Source organism: Asterias rubens, unplaced genomic scaffold (genome assembly GCF_902459465.1).
Source record: "Asterias rubens unplaced genomic scaffold, eAstRub1.3, whole genome shotgun sequence".
In the NCBI taxonomy this organism is placed as follows: domain Eukaryota; kingdom Metazoa; phylum Echinodermata; class Asteroidea; order Forcipulatida; family Asteriidae; genus Asterias; species Asterias rubens.
The window spans coordinates 138,829-157,983 of record NW_022985699.1 but is presented as its reverse complement, the minus strand read 5'-3'; the positions used below and the strand labels follow the sequence as shown (position 1 = coordinate 157,983).

Below are 19,155 nucleotides of genomic sequence, written 5' to 3'. Positions count from 1 at the left end.
GGGCGTGGGCGCGGGTGCGGGCGGGGCCCTCTCCGAGTATTACAATAAGCGCTCTGTTGAAAACAAAAATTCATACTTTTTTGAGGTCCAAAGTTAATATTGTTAGGATCAAATGATTGTGCTCGAAGTGCTGTGCACTTGTATAATTAATGCCATTGTTGGGAATTTCATTTGGACGGACAAACAAGATGGACCCCCCCCCTCACAAAAACATACAAACTAGCCTACTGTGACTCTGGAGTTTAGGATTTCATCCTCCATGGGGAGGTGTATAGGCCTATAGTGAACAATAAAACTGGGTATTTTTTTTATACAAGGAACTCTTGAACAATACCAATGGTAAATGGAGTATTTGCTTTCACTTATACTGAACCGGAGTTTAACAATGACAATACCAAAAGTGCAATCGTCAGCCGTTCAAGGTTTATTATACATGGGGCTGATGGTGATCAAAAGGATAAAAGTTTGTTAATCGCCAAATATTATTCAGCGAACCATGAATCATACACAGCTACTATTCACAAGAAAATCTATGCGTTGAGGGTAACAGACAGCACAAAATGGAACCGGAGTTTAACATGACAATACCAAAAGTGCAATCGTCCTCGCTCCCCAACCAAGGTGACTACAAAACGTCTCTAATGGATAACACGGGTATATTTCGACATGGTTTTTTCCCAGCAAGAGTTGTGGGGCCCAATTTATCTAGTATTTATTTTGGGTATTTTGTTTATCTGTTTCATTTAAATATATGGTTAAGTTTTATTTTACGCTAACTGTTTTTGTGTTTGTTCTTCCTGTAATTTTGAATTGTTTTGCCGCTACATAAGATTACACCCACTAAATAGAATTGCTTACATTGCTTTCTTCGTTAGAAAAAAGGGGGGGGGGGTCCGTACTCGTTAAGGTTTGCTTTTTATGGGCCCCTCCATCCCCTACATGTGTTTTGCATTGATTTTTAGTTTTTGTTTTCTATTATTGTACGATTGCATTTGCTTGTAATAAATTATTTATTACCTTCTGTGTAGACTAAGCAAGTCTCGCGTGTATTTGAACTTGCGGGACCATTATGTTCCAAACCTTATGGAGTTTTACGTGGGACAATTTGTTTCGTCCATTATTTTAGTTTCACGTAGTTTATGACCATGAATATTATAAATATTGTTAATTATCACAGGAAGACGACCCTCTTCTTTTAGAATGTCGACTTCCCGAGATAAATTATCACAGGAAGATGACAACTGACGTTTAGGATGTCGACATACCGAGATAAATTATCACAGCAAGACGACATCCTACTTTTAGGATGTCGACATCCCGAGATAAATTATCACAGGAAGACGACATCCTACTTTTAGGATGTCGACATTCCGAGATAAATTATCACAGGAAGACGACATTCTTCTTTAAGAATGTCGACTGTTTGTAGTTATAAGACTCCTTGGGTATAGGAGAAAAATTTGGAAAAACCGTGACCTCAATTTGACCTCTACTTCCGGGTCAACCGGAAGTGGGACCATATCTCAAGAACTACTCAACCGATTTTCAATTTGTTTTCACTTACAGACTCCTTGACATTAATATTGACTGTGAAAACTCGTGACCCCATGTTGGCCTCTACGTCCGGGTGAACCGGAAGTGGGACCATACGCCAAGTACTATACAACCGATTTTCAATCCTGTTTGTTCAGTTTTATCCTCCTAAGGTATTAAAAATAAACTTTGAAAATCCATGACCCCAAGTTGACCTCTACTTCCGGGTCAACCAGAAGTGGCACCATATCTCAAGAACTACACAACCGATTTTCTAACTTTTTTCAGTTACAGCCTCCTTGGGCGTTAGAGATTAGCCTTGTTTACCGTGACCCCATGAAGTGGCACCGTAACTCAAGACACTGTACAGTATTTGTTTGTTTGTTTATTAGACAATCTCCACAGAATTCTATAAAATACAACAATTGGACAAAAACAGATAAAAAATACAAGGGAAAAGACATTTGAATCTGAGGAATTGTCGAGGATAACACAAAAAAGCTAAAATAAGCTTATTTCCATTGTGGTCCTCTATACAAAATAAAAATGAAGAAACACTGAAGACACATTAAAATACAAGTATAAAACTATGACTAGAAAATTGCACATGAAATAAAACAAATGGAATAGGCGACCAAGACACCCAACAACAAACAAATTGATTCGTGTCACCTGGCCCGGCCACTGTGTCACCACGAGTACTGTTCTAATGAAAAAAAGAATAAATTAACCGACTACAAACAATGCATCCTCCTGGAGCTGCAACTTATCAAAGTAATGCAGTTTGAGAGTTTTTTTAAATTTGGCTAGGGATGAATTTGTGTTCCGGAGCATGATGGGAAGTTTATTCCATAACTTTGCCCCAGAAACTCGGAAGGAGTGTTGACCATAACTGTGATGATGGGGAATATCAAAAGAAAAGTGATTTGATCGGGTGTTATAGAAGCGAGTACTACTTGTCAGTTGAAAAAAATCTTTAAAATAATCCGGAGCCAAGGAAGTCAAGATACGAAATATACTACATAGTTTCAATTGATCAATCCGGTTCTGGACTGGGAGCCAACCAACTTGTTTGAAATGATCTACCGTTAAGTGAGTCCTTGGCTTCAGATTAAGAACAAATCTAGTCAACTTGTTTTGGGAAGTCTGTAATTTGGTTTTAGTGTGTTTAGTTAAGCTATCATACCAAAATGAAGAACAGTAATCATAGTGACACAGAACCAGAGCCGATGCCAACAGTTTTCTGATCGAGCTATCAAAAAATTTGGCCTTACGGTACAGAAATTTCAGTCTGCCGTTAGCCCTGCTTATTACCTTGGCAGCCATCATTTCGCCACTAAGTGCCTGATCAAGTTCAGCACCAAGGTACTTAACTGTAGACTTAGATTTAATCTTAGTACTATCATTACAGAGAATATTCAAATCACAACATGTTTTTAATCGACGTTTTTGACCAAAAAGAATACTTTCACATTTTCCGAGATTCAAGGATAATTTGTTGTCAGCCATCCAATCACAGACAGATTTCAATTCCGTTGTCAACATTTTTCCAATAATACCTGTGTTGTTTCCAGAAACAATAAGAGCAGCGTCATCAGCATACATTAATAATCTACAATTTACAGCCGTCTCCAAATCATTAATATAAATTAGAAACAATAGGGGTCCGAGGACAGACCCCTGTGGGACACCACATGTAATAGTTTGTAAACTAGATTCAGTACCAGAGATAGAAACCAGCTGCTTTCTTTCAGACAGGTATGATGAAAACCATGAAACAACAGAGCTGTTTAATCCAACTGCTTTAAGTTTACCCACTAAGATATTGTGATTAACTGTATCGAATGCTTTTTCCAAGTCAAGAAGAAGCATGCCAGAGTAGTTACCTTTGTCCAACTCGGTTCTTACATGGTCACTAAGGAAAGCCAGGCACGATTCAGTCGAAAAAGATTTTCGAAAACCCGACTGATACTGGAATAACAATCGATTGTCATGAAGGTATGGGTATAACTGATTGTGCACTACCTTTTCCAATACCTTAGACACAACGCTGAGTATTGAAATCGGCCGATAATTTCCCGGGTCACCTGTATTGTTCTTTTTATGAATAGGAACCACCCTGGCATGCTTCAGGTCATTTGGGAATTTACCTAGATGCAAGGATAAATTGATAATGTGTGTCAATGGAGAGACAATGGCATCAGCAGAATCTCGCAAAAACTTAGCAGGAATGTGGTCTAAACCTGTAGATTTGGAACAGTTTATGCAGTACAATAATTTAAGTATGTAGTCCTCACTGACTGGAGTCAAACTGAATGAGTCAGGAGCTACACCCTTGTTGGCATAAAACTGAGTAACAAAAGGAATGCTAAAATAACCACTTCCCGCTTGAATTTTGGAGACAACTGTCGATGCCATAGTCGTAAAAAAGTTGTTAAAAACTTCAGCAACTTTAAGCTTATCGAAAACGGGCGAACCATCAACATTTAAACATAGATTACCAGAGGAAGATTTGGGTTTACTAGAAGACCCAAGACTTTTAAGTGTCTGCCAAAGCTTTTTTGGATTTGATTTTTCTTCTTCAAGTTTATTCGTAACAAAGGAAGCTTTTGCATTTTCTAAAAGCCTACGAGTAAGAGCCCTTGCCTTTTTGAACTCAGAAAATTTGGCAGCATCTCGAGTTTTTTTGAATTCTGAAAACAACTTGTTTCTCTTTCGAATACTGACCAGTATCTCATCGTCAATCCAAGGTTCCGTTCTTTGTTTCAACCTAGTTTCCTTAAATGGAGCTATGGAGTTAAGTGTGTTCAAAAAATTAGTTTTAAATTCACTCCAGGCAAATTCGATATCATCAGACTGAAGGACAGAGAACCAGTTAATACGATTAAGTCGGACAAGAAAGTCTTGCTTAGAATAATTCTTCATAGACCGAATTTTTAACGTGTTATGTTTGTTAACTGGGGCACGAATTACTTTCCTAGTACAAAAAATCAGGTTGTGGTCACTAATACTAGAATTTAAAACCCCGTGTTGAGAAATTTTAGACTCATCTGACACAAGGATTAGATCAATAATCGACCTATGTTCCATTGTAACTCTGGTATAATCATGGATTAATTGAGTAAGATTGAACACAAAGCAAAAATTGTTCAGAAGCCTAACAAGTCTATTGTTTGATTGATCTGTAGCCATGTTGGTGTTAAAATCCCCGAGTAGGATAGCATCCCGTTCCTCCAAGTTCACACTTTTTGTCAGTTATAGACTCCTTGGTAATGTTAACACATAATCAAAGCAAAAGAACACGGAACAGCTTTGTGTTTGTTCACAAACACCTAATGTCTAGTTTTATAGAGGAATTGTAGACCATTCATTAATGACGATCTGAAAGAACTAAGACTTATAAAAATAACTTGTTATGGTACAGTTGGCAGTGAGACTGAGACACATAAGAGGTGATGGGAAAACTCAGATAATGTGGGGGGGGGGGGCGTGCCCTCGTTCCGGCTGTGCGACCAACCATCAGAAGTATCCTGCTACATCATTATCATAATAATCCTCAAATCATCTACAGCCGTATTATAGTTTGGTACCATCTGTTTGCCATTGGTAAAAATTTAGGCCTACACACACTGGAATAATAAACCAGCATGTATGTGTCCGACCTGTGTGTACATCCCTCAACCAAGGTTGTGCTAAGTCCAGAGTGTGAGACCAGCCACTATTGCATACAAAACTGAAGGTGTGTTAGGTTTTTGTTCACCAGCCCATACACACACTATACGGGTCGGCTAGCTGTGTTCTTTGTGAATGCCAAAACGTATTCTTGTTATTCCTCCATGGTCTTTTTTATATTTGAAGAAAAGTCTGATTTAGGAGCGACTGATAATCTCTATTGTGATGCTACAAAGTTCGGTCGGTCGCCGGAGTTAGCATGATGTGGAAGCGGTTGGAGAACTCGAATTCAACGGGAGTGAGGTCGCGGTGGTAATTGCTATCAACTTTACAACGTGAAATCAGCTTTCTCCCGAAGACGATCAGAGCATACTGATCGAAACGTCAAGTTGAAACCAACGGTTCTTTTTTAGAACCACCTCAACTCATTTTAGGTATTGTCATCACATTGTGTTATCGCAAGCCTTCACTATTATCGGTTTTCCACTATGCAAAGTTTCAAATCCTACTTAACGTGAAACTAATTATTTGAAGCTTGTTTAAGTTCATGCTGGATTTATAAACACCAAGAGAAGACAATGTCTGCGCTTACGGAAAACAGTTATTTTCGATTTATGGTGCTGACTTTAGGCTATGTTGCCTACTTGTGTGTCGGTGCCGGAGTTTTTGTCGCCTTCGAACAGCCAGTGGAGAGCGAATACAAACGAAAGCTACAGGATGATACGGGCACATTCCTTCACGAGAACCCTTGCGTGGACCCGGTGAAACTTCAGGGGTTCGTTGAGGAGGTTATGACGGCGGGGAGCAAAGGGATCAAGCTGGAACCTGATGGCTCGTCCTTTACGGTCTGGAACTTTGCCTCGGCTGTCTTCTACAGTGTCACGCTTGTTACAACCGTCGGTTAGTTTTTGGTTTGACAAATAGTTATTTAGATAGTCAAGAATATTTTGAATAAATTATAAAGGGAAACACCTTTTTAGGTTGCAAGCACTGATCAAAAGGGCACGAAACCTGGGATGCGTCCAAATTGTTTTTAGTGAACACAATTACAAGGTATGACTGTTAGTATCATGCTGGGACAACCGTCGGTTAGTTTTTGGTTTGACAAATAATTATTTAGATAGTCAAGAATATTTCATAAAAGGATATCACTTTTGGGGTTGCAAGCACTGTGTTTCAAAAAGGCATTGAGACCTATAGTATGCGTCCAAATTGTTTTAGTGGACACAATTTACAAGGTATGACTGTTAGTATCATGCTGGGACAACCGTCGGTTAGTTTTTGTTTGTTTGCAAACAATTATGTAGATAGTCAAGACTATTTGAATAATCAAAAGGGATTCATTTCTAGGAGTTGCAAGCACTGGTAGGCCTAAGTGTTGCTAGATAGGTACGGACGAGACATTTGCGTCCAAACTGTTTTAAAGGCACTGGACACTACTGGTAATTACTCAAAATAACTGTTAGCACAAAAACTTACTTGGTAACGAGCAATGGAGTCTGAGCTGTTGATACTAAAACATTGTGAGAAATGGCTCATCTTTGACAAATTACCAAAAGTATCAAGTGCCAGCTTAAGCACAAAAAACTGCTTAGCGATAATGAGCGGGACACCAGTCACAAATTGTTCATGTGACATTGTATTTTGGCTGGTAACCTAATTCTGGTTAGCATCATTTTGTTTTGCTTTAAGCTCATTTTTGTGCTTTATGCAGCTCTATGAAGTTTGGCCCTGAACTGTCAACATTTATTGGCTGTGATTTTCAGTCACCCCGACCAGACATGTACATGGCGTAGTCTTAATGTATGCAAATTAAGTCACGTCATATGCAAATGAGGTCCGAAACACACTAGCTGGTGATCCCAAATCAACGTTGTCTTAATGTGTGCAGTATGTAAATTAAGCCATGTCTTATATGCAAATGAGGTCCAAAACACACAAGCAAAAGATCCAAAATCAGCGTTAAATTAAGCCACGTCATATGCAAATGAGGTCCGAAACACACTATAGCAGATGATCCCAAATCACCACTCTTCGAAATATTGTGTTATGATAAAACTGTAGATCGATATCAATGAGAGTGTTGAGTGTTTCGCGCCAACAGCTGGTGCAGCCTAGAGGACGAGACAATGTATTGATAAAACCCCCATAGGCCTACTATAGGTTTTCATGGCCAATTTCAACAAAATTCACTTCATTTTAATACCCAGCTCATTCAATTTCGCCTGAAAAGAATGCTGGTAGAAGCTGCAGCCCTTAAAATATTACTTGCTCGGGTGCTTTGAGAAATGAGTAAAACAATGTCACGAAAATTATGTTAGCATTTAGAACGTAGTTTTACGCGACTCTCCTGAAAACATCACTCTGTGATTTTCACCTTTTTTTCCCTATAAAACATGAAGACATATGAAGCTGAAACTTTTACATGCTCACAGTAAGTAGCGATTCATGTCATGGCCAAAAAACTTGACCTACACAAGGTATCAAAACCCTTTGAAGGCACTGGACATGTTTGGTAATTGTCAAAGACCAATATTCTCACTTGGTGTATCCCAACAATAACAAATCGGTGAACATTTCGACACAATTGATCATCGCAGTTGCAAGAGAATGATAAAAGAAAGAACATCATAATTAAACGGGTCTATTGTTTTCTAAACAGTAGAATTCACATAAAGACAAGCAGAGTGAACTGTTTGAAACATCGGGACCACACCGGTTCTTCCCTCAAAATCTGCAACACTTCTCCCAAAATAGTTTTTATAAGAAATTTTGTATGGCAGACACACGACTTATGACACTTAGGCTTCGGTAAATTGTCTGTATACACCCAAACCAAACAGTGCACTCCTATAGTGGCCACCATATCTCAAAAAGGCTATACGCTGTACGAAGGTTTGAGAGATTAGAAGGTAATTAACCTCTGTATGGAAAGATAGCTTAGCCCAACCCAAAACAGACAATAATAATCCTGAAAGAAGGTCCAATATGTAGGGAATTATTTCGGCTAGACAGCATTTTTTTGCATAGCAAGAATTAATTTGAGACATAATTACAGAAATATGACGAACCTGAGACGTGTCAGCGCAGTGTGGTGACAACACCCTATTGCCCTTTAAGTGTGGTTTTTTTATACCAATACTTTGGTGAGTAGTTGAACCATGAACCAACCTTGTAAAGGATTTGGTGTTTATCTAACCTACCGAATCTTAAGTCCATACCATAGGTTTATTATGTTGCCCAGTTACAGTGAAGAGTAACGTATTACAACACAGAAACCAAGTCATGCAGTTGTAAGATAACACTGTTGGCAACATACCATTAAGTTTGTGTGATAGACCCACCCGTTGGATTAACAATGATGCTATGTATAGTCGCCATGTTTACTCCATTTAAAATAATTTGAGATGGAAAATATCTAACAACTAGGTTTGTTCCTTCTATATTTTTTCTTCTATATAAAAAAAAAGGAAATACTTATCTTTGACAATTATTACCAAAGGTGTCCAAACTTATATATATTTTCTGTCTGAACCATTTCCTAGAGAAGGGAGATAATAATATACAAAGTTTAAATCAACCAAGCACACCACAACAAATAAACTCAGCCTGATATCTAACTTTATCTGGGTCCTTCTCATCATGTTTCCTGTACAAGTATTCGTTTATTGACATGATATGAATTATTGATGTTGCGAAACATCAAGGCCATCCACGGCACAGCTGGTAGAGTCAAGCCGTGGGCTGGGTAAAGGGAGCGTGCGTGGGAGATAAGATGCGGCGGTTTTTCGACCGATACACGGCAGAGAAGAAGGGCGCGGATGGGGAGTGTTGTTTCTCCGTTGATCTTCATTCTTGTGCTATCGACCATAAGCAAATAAATCGGAAATCAGTTTATGTCAATAGGGACTGATAAGTAAAGGATTATTTATTCAATGTTGTGTGTGCATTTTTGGACTGTGATATTCTCACTCTTATAAGCCAGAGTAGAAGAGGAGACCCAGTTTCAGATGTGAGAGGAGACCCCCGGAGAATTATTCCATTGATAACCCGCGCAGTCAAGTAGGGACTGAAAACCCAATCTACATATAGTGCCCCCGATGGGATTTAAACTGGGGTCCTAGAGGTGGCAGGCAAAGCAAGACGACACTGCATCAACCTGATCGCCATGGAAGGGGGAGGGGGGAGGGGGCTAAACTATCATGGTACTCGTGCAAGGGTCTGTAATGTAGATTTGACTGGTGGGTGAGGGGGGGGGGGGGTTCCAATCAATTGTTTTGTTTGTGTGGAAAACAAATGGAGCGATTTGTGCTCACCTACCACCGACCACCAAACATTTGTTTACGCTTGGTTTTGACGCTGTATTGCCAGACGATGTGATACTCGGGATACTATAGTGTATAATAATTTGACTTTCAAGACACTGGACACTATTGGGCATTAATTAAAGCATTACTTCTGTTAGCTAAAAACTTACTTGGTCACGAGCAAAGGAGAGGTGATAACAGTAACAGTGTGAGACCTTATTGGGCCTTAAGCCATTTTTCGGCATTTGAGGCACACGCAATTTGCAACAAGGGTTTTTCTTTCTTTTATTATTCTCTTGCAACTTCGATAACCAATTGAGTACATTTTTATACAGATTTGTTATTTAATGCATAGGCCTATGTTAGGATAGACCAATACAAGTGAGAATGCTGGTCTTTGACGATATTACCAAAGGTGTCCAGTGCATTTCAATGCCTTGATCGGAATGGTTCTCGATGCACCAACAGTAATATTAAAGTTTCTATTTTATTTTTCTCTCACAGGCTACGGGCACATGACTCCCCTGTCCGAAGGAGCAAAGTACTTTACTTTATTCTACGCCTTGATCGGAATCCCTTTTACCTTTTTATTCCTTGGCATGATGGTATCGCTATGCAACCGACCATCACAGCGTCTTCTCGATTGGCTCATTAAAAAACTACGTAAGTGCAATGTTTCTCTCGATTGTTTTAAGCAGCATTCTGGTAACATTTGCCTTTTTGAGTAAACTCATTTATACCATATAAAGAAATCAAACACTTTTTAAACCTGTCTGTTTCCCCCGATTGAACAGACTATGCAAACCTCTTGTTTGCCCTAACCCAGTGACTTGGGCGTTTTCGAAACCATTTGTCTTGGGCTCGGGCTTCGGCTGGGAACCTGGTACATTTGAAGCCCCTAACAAAGTGCGCTCGCATAGGAAAGGGCACGTATTCTAACTGTCACATTTGATTTGTTACTCAACTAAAAACGGAATTTCATAGTGGCATGTTGATGACTTGATTCACTTTCCCTCACATCTTATTCTTGGGGTGGGTGCAAAAACGTATTGGTTCCAAAGTGTTTGTTCGTAGCCATATATGTTAATGCTAACTTCTAAACCCATTAAATGTAACGGTCATTTTATTAGACACCCCCCGCAAGAAAAGTAACGAGTAAACAGTGCTTTTAAAATACACAACGGTATGGGTGTCTTTTCGTAACTGCGTTATATATAGTAGCCTACCAGTAAAACTATTGTCTGTGCATTAATAACCCGCTCTTGCACAATATAGCCACTCAATAAAATGACATGCGAGGAAATGAAAGGGGTTCAAATAGGTCTTTATAAATATTTGCCATATTTTTGTTCCGCAATCGGACCAGGAAAGAAAGAAAACAAACGCAGTCCCTCTGCCCAAGGTAAGTCGCCCCGCCTTTTTTTTTCTAGGATGGCAAGGGGGAAGTTTCAGATTCCTTTATTTGTTTAGAGTTAGGGCGTTTGCCGTTTTACTCTTTATAATAACCAACTATTTCTGATATCCCGTTGTCTTTTGGTTTCGTTGAAGATGGCGATGGAAGGTTATTTGTATACAGTCAATTGAAAAACAGAACAACAAGTGCAGCAAAATCCATACGATGATCTCTAAGATATAAAATGATCCCCTGAACATGAATCGATTTCAATCATCCAATTAATGGCACACAATTAATACATATGAAACATAGTCAGTCATGCAGATTTGAAGGGCAAAGGTCGCGATTGTATTCTCCAACAGCGCATGCACGCAGTGGTATTCACACAGTATTGTATACCATACAAACAAGGATCGATTACCAAACGCGTACAATGCCTTTAATAGAGCACATTTGACCATACACCAACACTTGTTATTTATAATCATGCCAAACCAACTCACACAGTAATTCTCACACCAGCATGAGTAAATCATTCATAACACTAATATCCATAGAACATTTTATAGCATGAATCTAGATCAAAACAGTTTAAAAATCTCTCAAAATGAACACATTGGATCTAAACAGCTATGCAAGTTTTACCCAAGGCTGTACAAACAACGGATAACAAAGGCCTTGGTAGCATCTCGCCTGAACTACAATGGCATCACAAAGAAGATCCTTGATCGTTTACAATCCCTTCAAAATAAGTCCTTCAAGAGTGCTCCACATGACCTAGCACACACTACACCAACTTCTCCCCTATGGACCTTTATCATGGTGCAGCCATCTTGAATTTCTCCCATTGATATCATGATACCAAACCGAGGCTGGAAGAACAAAATAGTCTGGTTCCTATTTTCACAATGATTATTAGCATTCGTTATTGTTTTTCGATATGAGGGACATGACCAAGATGGAGGCAGCACTGGATAAAGGTCTATTGCTGACCTTCACTGGTTCAGAATCCCTCACAGGATACGGTTCAAAATACCGACAACTTGTTTTTAAAGTCTCTTCACAGCGAGTAGTTTACCATTTTGACAAAAAAATACCTAAAAACGTCGTAAAAAATAAATTTATTTAAATCTTCTTTTGCCTTCATATGAAACGAAAGACAATGCATCCCCACCCGTCTGGTACACTCATGTAATAATATCCAAAGTTTTCTACACAAAACTCCATTACTCATACACAAAATAAGCTTGTAGTTGTTACTCTTAGGTTAGTTAATGTCTCTGTTATATTGTTTCGGTACCCCCTATGTTTGGCTTTTATCTCCTAATCTTGCACTATAACTTGTCCAGCCACTGGTAACTCAGCAACATGAGGTTTGTTCAAGCAATGTTTGCCCAAAGTCATTTTATGGTTCGTTCTGTTTTGTTCAACCGGTGGTATTTGTGGTGGGACGGACTTGTCTCTGGTTATGGTTCTGTTTTACTTAACAAGGACTCCCTGATGTATTGAAACTATAATTATTTTAATTGTCAATTCATTTTTCAGAGATGTTTATAATTATATAGAAAGGTTTGCGGTAACACCATGTAATGACTATCTCTAATGAGTTGGGGTGGTTCTGAAAAACAGTTGGTTTCAACTCGACGTTTCGATCAGTATGCTCTGATCGTCTTCTGGAGAAAAACAAATAAAAAAATAAATAATTGTTTCTAAAATAGCCATTGGGTCTTACACGGACATGGTACTTAATAAACAATCTCACGAGTTGTTCACTATAAACTTGCCTGAACATCTTACGTCACACTTGGAGGCTCTTGACTTACGCCAAAGATCTACCTTGAGCCCACGACCATAATCACATTTGACCTCCCATTCATTTACATGTCCCTCATGGTCATGGAGATTCGCAGTCAAATCTGACGTACATGAGTTTACAGAGAAAGCCAACACCCGTCTTAGGGGACCAGCAGCCGATTTCACGAAACGCTAGGATTAATCCTATCTCGAGTTAGGACGGGTTCAATGTGTCAGGATAAATCCTAAGTTATGATGAGTTTGGCGTCCCGGCAGTCTACTCATATAGTTTCTTCCCGGTAGTTAATAGTTCCAAGATAAACTCTTCACCCTTTGCTTGTTCGTTTACCCAATTACAGAGGACAAGTTCAACAATCTTGGGATCCACATTGTTCACTTGATCATCATCGCACTCATCGTCTTCACGTTGTTCTTCGTCATCCCGGCCGCCATCTTTGACAAGTTGGAAAACACGTGGAACTTTCTTGAGAGTCTTTATTTCGTGTTTATCTCTATTTCGACGATTGGTTTAGGAGACTACGTGCCTGGGAACGAACCCTATGACAGCCCGTATGCAGACTACAGGAGTCTATACTACTTGTGTTGTACAGGTTGGTGCTAAAAACAGCCCAGTGCTTTAAAAGCACTAGACACCTTTGTATATTGTCAAAGACTTGTCTTCTCACTTGGTGTATCTCAACATTCTCACAAAATAACAAACCTGTGAATTGGAACTCAATTGGTCGTCGAAGTTGCGAGATAATAATGGAAGAAAAACACCCAAAGTTGTGTGTTTTCATCAGATTTTTGATTTCATTACCTCAAAATCTTATTTTGAGGTCTCGAAATCAAAATCAAATAATTATTTTAGTGGAAAATTACTTCTGTCTCGAGCTGTTTTTATAATGCTTTATACTATCAGCAACTCTCCATTTCTTGTCACCAAGTAGGCCTAGTTATTTATGCGTACAAGTATTTTGAGTAATTCCCAACAGTGTCCAGTAGCTTTAAAGGCAGTGGACACCATTGGTAATTACTCAAATAACTGTTAGCATAAAAACTCACTTGGTAACGAGGAATGGAGAGCTGTTTATAGTATAAACATTGTGAGAAACGGTTTCCTCTGGAGTAACGCAGTTTTTTTTGAGAAAGAAGTCATTTCTCACTCAAATATTAAAAGGCTTCAGAAATCAAAGGGCCCGAAGTATTTTATTACTAAGGCAACTGAAAGTACACACATTGTGCAAAAAGGGTGTTTTTTCTTTCATTATTCTCTTGCAACGTTCGATGACCGGTCGAGCTCAAATTTTCACAGATTTGTTATTATTATATTCCTAATGTCGGGATACACTAAGTGAGAAAACATGTCTATGGTGTCCACTGCCTTAAAGTGCAATTTCATACTCATAATAATCAAAAGGTTATTAAATGAAAACTTCGTATAAAAAAAAAAAAAAAAAAAAAAAAAAAAAAAAAAAAATAATCAAAGTCAACAAAGAAATGTTCTACTTAGAAAAGGAATGTTTCGTTTTGCCCAAAAATGGTTTGAAATACACTCTTGGTCCAAAACTGATTTTTATTGTCTTCTCCCTTCTCGTTTTGCTCTCCAATGCTCGTTACTAATAAGTGCGTTGAGAATATGCATCCAAATCCAAATAAACGAGATTTACCACGAGCACCAAAAAGTGTAAAAGCAATTTGATGAAATCCATACAAATTGCATTTAATGAGCTAGAGTCCCGAGCAGACGATGTGGTTTTAATGTTTTTTTTTTTAAGAATGAAAATGGGCGGGTGTAATGATGTTTCATTAACGAAACATGCACGTGCACACTTGGCAGGCTACCATTGGCTAAGAGTCATGTGCAGCGTGTATTATTTGTCATCAAAGATGGCGGTTAATGACGTCATTATCGATCCATCTACTGTGGTCCAAATGTTGCGAGCTGGCACGTTTGACAACAACACACATTTACAAGTATATTGTTATTAGTTTTTACCCTTATATACACAAATGCGTGTTAGCACGTCTGTACACTCAGTACTTCCCGGAGTCCTGTGAAGAAAACAAATATCACAGGCATGTTTACTCGAGTGGGATTCGAACCCACGACCCTTGCAATTCTAGAGCAGTTCAAGAACTAATATTCTTTATCCCCGATGCAAATTTTTAAAAACATCTCTTATAAAGTATATTATTAGTGTCAGTATGTTTGCTTCAATTATCCCCTCCTTCGGAAATAAACAATTGCAAGTTAATTTATACATACTATTGTTTTAACTTTTTAAATGTTTTTGTTGTTGTAAAACATGTATGGGAACGGGCTTACGCAAGAAGTATAAGACAAGCACACACACAAAATATATATTTAAAGTATACCAAAAAGAGGAGCAAAGACATTTGGGAACCAGAAAAAGCGGGACGTATTTAATTGTTATTTCCAAAGTCATGTCTTATTTTGATAAGGTTCGTCACTAATTTTGGGTGTGGCTGTTTCCCTTTTGCACCGATGTCTTTTTTTATGTATTTGTCAATGAAGGTAATAAAATAAAATTAATGAATGAAATAAATTTTACTGCTACCTCAAAAAGGTGACATAAAATCGGATCATTCACATTTATTAGATTGAAGTTAACATCCTGATAATAAACATAAATGACTAAATGAGCGACGTCCAATTTGTCGCAATTATTCGCTCACATTATTTGTCTGTATCAATCGAGCCTATATACAACACATGTCATCTTCATTCCAAAACAAATGGTTCAAACTTAACAGATTACTATTCCCCAGGACGACAAGCTGTATATTGTAAAACCATAAAACCATATTCATAATATTATCAACCCATTCATGCATCCTAATTTAAGGCCACGATTCGATGATAACAAAAACATCTGCGTGGGCCAGCAAACGAGCAGTATATGTATTAATTAGATCTAAGACAATACAGCTTCAATAAACCGCAGCTGGCAACAAACGCCTCATGCACTGCATGCGAAGCACAAACATGTTTAACAACTATAAACTGAAACTATATACATGGGACGTTAAAGGGGTAGTGTCAGTGTGGTTAAAATCGACATTCTGTTTGGGCAACTGTACCAATTTGGAACAATAGAGGGCCACACTGCAAACACTGCGTTTTAAAAATTGACACCATGGGTGTTGTCACATGTAGACACCTGAAGTAAATCAACATTTTATACAACACAGGGTGTTAAATTAACACTTTTATCTGCCGACACAATTACATTTTTTTTAACACCATACGGTGCTTAATTCGATTATTGTGGGCATAATGTAACAAAACTAATGGTGTCAATTTCGACACCTCAGTTTTTGCAGTACAGTTTGAAATGGAAAGACAGTCTTATGTGTACAATACCAAGTAAACAGGTCCCTATGTCAACCAATGCCCTCATAAATCTCAACCTCTCAAAATCAATTGAAAGTGTTTGCTCACAACCTTAGCTCAACCACCAGTCCTGCTCAAGGACATTCACACCACAAGTTGGACACACCCCTCCAAAGTTTCATAATCAATAAAACAATCAATACATTATATAATCCATAATATAATAAGTAGGGTAGTTGACCTTATCTTTCGATCCAAACCAGACCTTTTTCAGAGGCACAGACACAAATAAAAACTTATCCACTTTAATAGCAAAAAGAGGAGCAAAGGATTAAGGGACGGTATCCAGAAAAAGCGGGGAAAATACAAGCCGAAATTACTAAATAAAACACTTATGACTGTTTGGGTTTCCCCTATAGGATTTTCCCGCCCACGCCTAAAATTTGAATTTCTTCACCGTCCTCTCTACTACAAGTTGGTGTGATGTTTTCATTCATAAATACCGAAGACAGTTTATCCATTCTGATTGGTCGAGAGGGCATCACGTGGGGGTGTTTGAACGGGTGATATAACACCAGTAAAAAGCGTTCTTCATCACACATTGATTCCCTTATTATAGAATGCTGTTAAATTTTAGGATAGTTTAAAAAAAAAAAATGATATATTTGTTGTGTCTTCTCTCCAGCTTATCTACTAATAGGCGTCGGTTCACTTCTCCTTCTCTGCGAGACGGTGGTCAAGATCCCACAGATCATGGGCGGCATCTTCGCCAGTATGGTCCCCATGACTGACTCGTCAACAGCAGGCGACGACGACGACGACGACGACGACACAGGGTCCGAGAAAACTGACATTACAAGCATCCCCTTCTCCACGTACAATAGTATCAACTCAGACCAACCTCCACAATAATATTCGATCATCTACTCATCGTTATTTATTTTATACCCTAAGTATCTTTTAAAATAACTTTCACTGCCTAAAATAAATAATTATGTACCTCCACCATCACCTCAAAACAATTTATTGCCAATACTTGCTGCAATATAATGATAATGTGAATAAACTCAAGTTTAATAAAGCGCTTCTGAAATCATAAGAGTCATCCAGTTTGATGTGTTTGAAACATTTTAATATATTCACTAATTTTAATCCATAGGCTTGTTTTAGTCCATTGGCTGTAACGGTTTAGTTGATTACACTAAAGCCGGCCTCAGGTAAAAAAAAAACCCAGTCAGGATCACGCTGCGACTAAGCTAAGACCCTCGGGAACTTTTTAGTCGGCGATTATTTACGACCTGAGCGTAATTGCAATGATTTCAAGACAATCGGAAACAATCGCCACTTGAAAAAAATTAACAGTCGCAAGAGTAGAACAGTTTCAACTTGTACGACGTGATCTTGACGGTCGGGAACCAATCGCAGGCGCACCGTATTGCTCAGCTGTTCTGACCTGGGCATATTTTGACTGCGCGTTGCCGACGGTTTGTTGCGGGCGCAAGAAATCCGTATAGGTCGACCTTAGGCCGGCTGTATGCTTTGACACCCCTCTTCCTACACTCTGTATTGTCTAACCCTTGCTCTAATTACCCCCCAACCAATAACAGTGTGTAAATCACCGGGAAATGGGTTTTTGGAACATGGGGGTGTCGGAATATATAGTTGTCATCACTAAAATTTATTGAATGTTTTTAATTCATTGACTCATTCGTGTCAGTTGACTAATATCAATTCATTGACTAACTAGGTGCAGCTTACGCCAATTGTCGGAAACTGAGAAGTCTCCTGAACCTCCGATTAGCTACTCCGCGGCAGTAGAATAAAGCAAGCAAGTAGATACACACATGGTGTTACCGCAAACCAAGTATATATTGATACCTCACCATGCAATGCCTCAAATCCAATAAACAATTGCCGTTACCCTCTTGGGGTAGCGTCTGCTCCGGAGTAAAAGTTAATGAATCAAAAAATGTCATATTTGATGTTGTTAAAATAATGAACAATAGTCAGCAACTCATGATTATTTGTTAGTTTAATGTGTAAGCCCTAGTACTTCCAAAAAAGCCAATCTTCCATTTTTGCGATAAGTGTGGATTACGTTGCTTCTTGCAGCTGTATAAAGGATTATTAAATAATCAACCCATGTAAAATATTAAATTAATGTTTATGTGTTATGAGGAACTTTAAATAGTATACCATGTATGCCATTTTACAATATTTCAGAGTAAAAATATACACTTATCTCAGAATGATCAAGATTTTGGCCATGTTAAACATTATTTTCACAATCTTTTTGATCATACCATTAAGAAACATTTTGTACACTTAATTGTTTTGTCTTTCTCCCGCTTTGTTGGTTGAAAGCGATCTTGAGCAAATAAAGTAGTCCTACCTAACCATAGCATCAAATGTTTCACGATTCGATTATATAGCCGGGTTCCTGTCTTATTTTAAAAGGTGTGACGGCAGAGTGGTGATGGGTGCCAGATGAAAAGGACAGACGCATGCAGTTGGGGGGTTCAACCCACCAAATAAGGAGAAACCAGTAGGCCTCCAAATATCATTTTTAAAAATAGAAGTGGCATGAGACTCTGTGTGCCCCCTCCCCACTAAGGCGAACTAACTGTGACACACTGTGGGTGCGTTCGATTACCTTCGTTGGATCGACCCCGGTCTGGCCCCGGTGCGTTCGAATAGCTTTGACGTCATTCCATGGGCTCAACCGGGTCAGCCCCCAGTGCCCTGCTTGTGGAGTGGGTCACTTGAGGGTGACCCGATGTGCATGACGTCACCATGAGAGGGCGAGTGTGATCATTCGATTGAGCTCTTGTCAGGGGATCACCCGAGTGAGAACCGCGGGGTCGACCCAGGGAAACTTATCGAACGCACCCTGTGTACAAAATTCTACTGATAGCGCCCTTTTTGAGTCATTCTCCTTAAGTCCATGTTTATTTCCCAATGAGGGACTTAATATCCGGTGTCAAGATTTCCAAGGGACATCAAATCTTCTTGAACATTACAAACTTTTGCACAAAGTATTTGTCTACCGGTGCCGCATGCAATTATGTCCTCTATGCAATACTATCCGGAGGACA

General features: G+C 38.8%; 1 protein-coding gene across 2 annotated transcripts; it reads left to right on the top strand.

Moving 5' to 3' along the window:
- The first annotated feature begins 5,230 nt into the window (after nucleotides 1-5,230).
- Nucleotides 5,231-18,462, top strand: LOC117305774 (potassium channel subfamily K member 1-like). Of its 2 annotated transcripts, XM_033790651.1 has the most exons (5): nucleotides 5,231-6,105; nucleotides 10,017-10,175; nucleotides 10,879-10,914; nucleotides 13,062-13,313; nucleotides 16,746-18,462. In XM_033790651.1, the coding sequence occupies exons 1-5, from the start codon at nucleotides 5,784-5,786 to the stop codon at nucleotides 16,970-16,972; spliced, it is 996 nt and encodes a 331-aa protein (XP_033646542.1). In that variant the 5' UTR covers nucleotides 5,231-5,783; the 3' UTR covers nucleotides 16,973-18,462. The 2 variants fall into 2 exon arrangements, with proteins under 2 accessions (XP_033646542.1, XP_033646543.1); XM_033790652.1 differs by lacking the exon at nucleotides 10,879-10,914.
- The last annotated feature ends 693 nt before the right edge of the window (nucleotides 18,463-19,155 follow it).

Coding starts and splice junctions, on each gene's coding strand:
- LOC117305774 (XM_033790651.1), top strand. CDS start 5,784: ATGTCTGCGCTTACGGAAAACAGTTATTTTCGATTTATGGTGCTGACT. Junction 10,176..10,878: donor TTGGCTCATTAAAAAACTAC/GTAAGTGCAATG, acceptor CAATCGGACCAG/GAAAGAAAGAAAACAAACGC. Junction 13,314..16,745: donor ATACTACTTGTGTTGTACAG/GTTGGTGCTAAA, acceptor TCTTCTCTCCAG/CTTATCTACTAATAGGCGTC.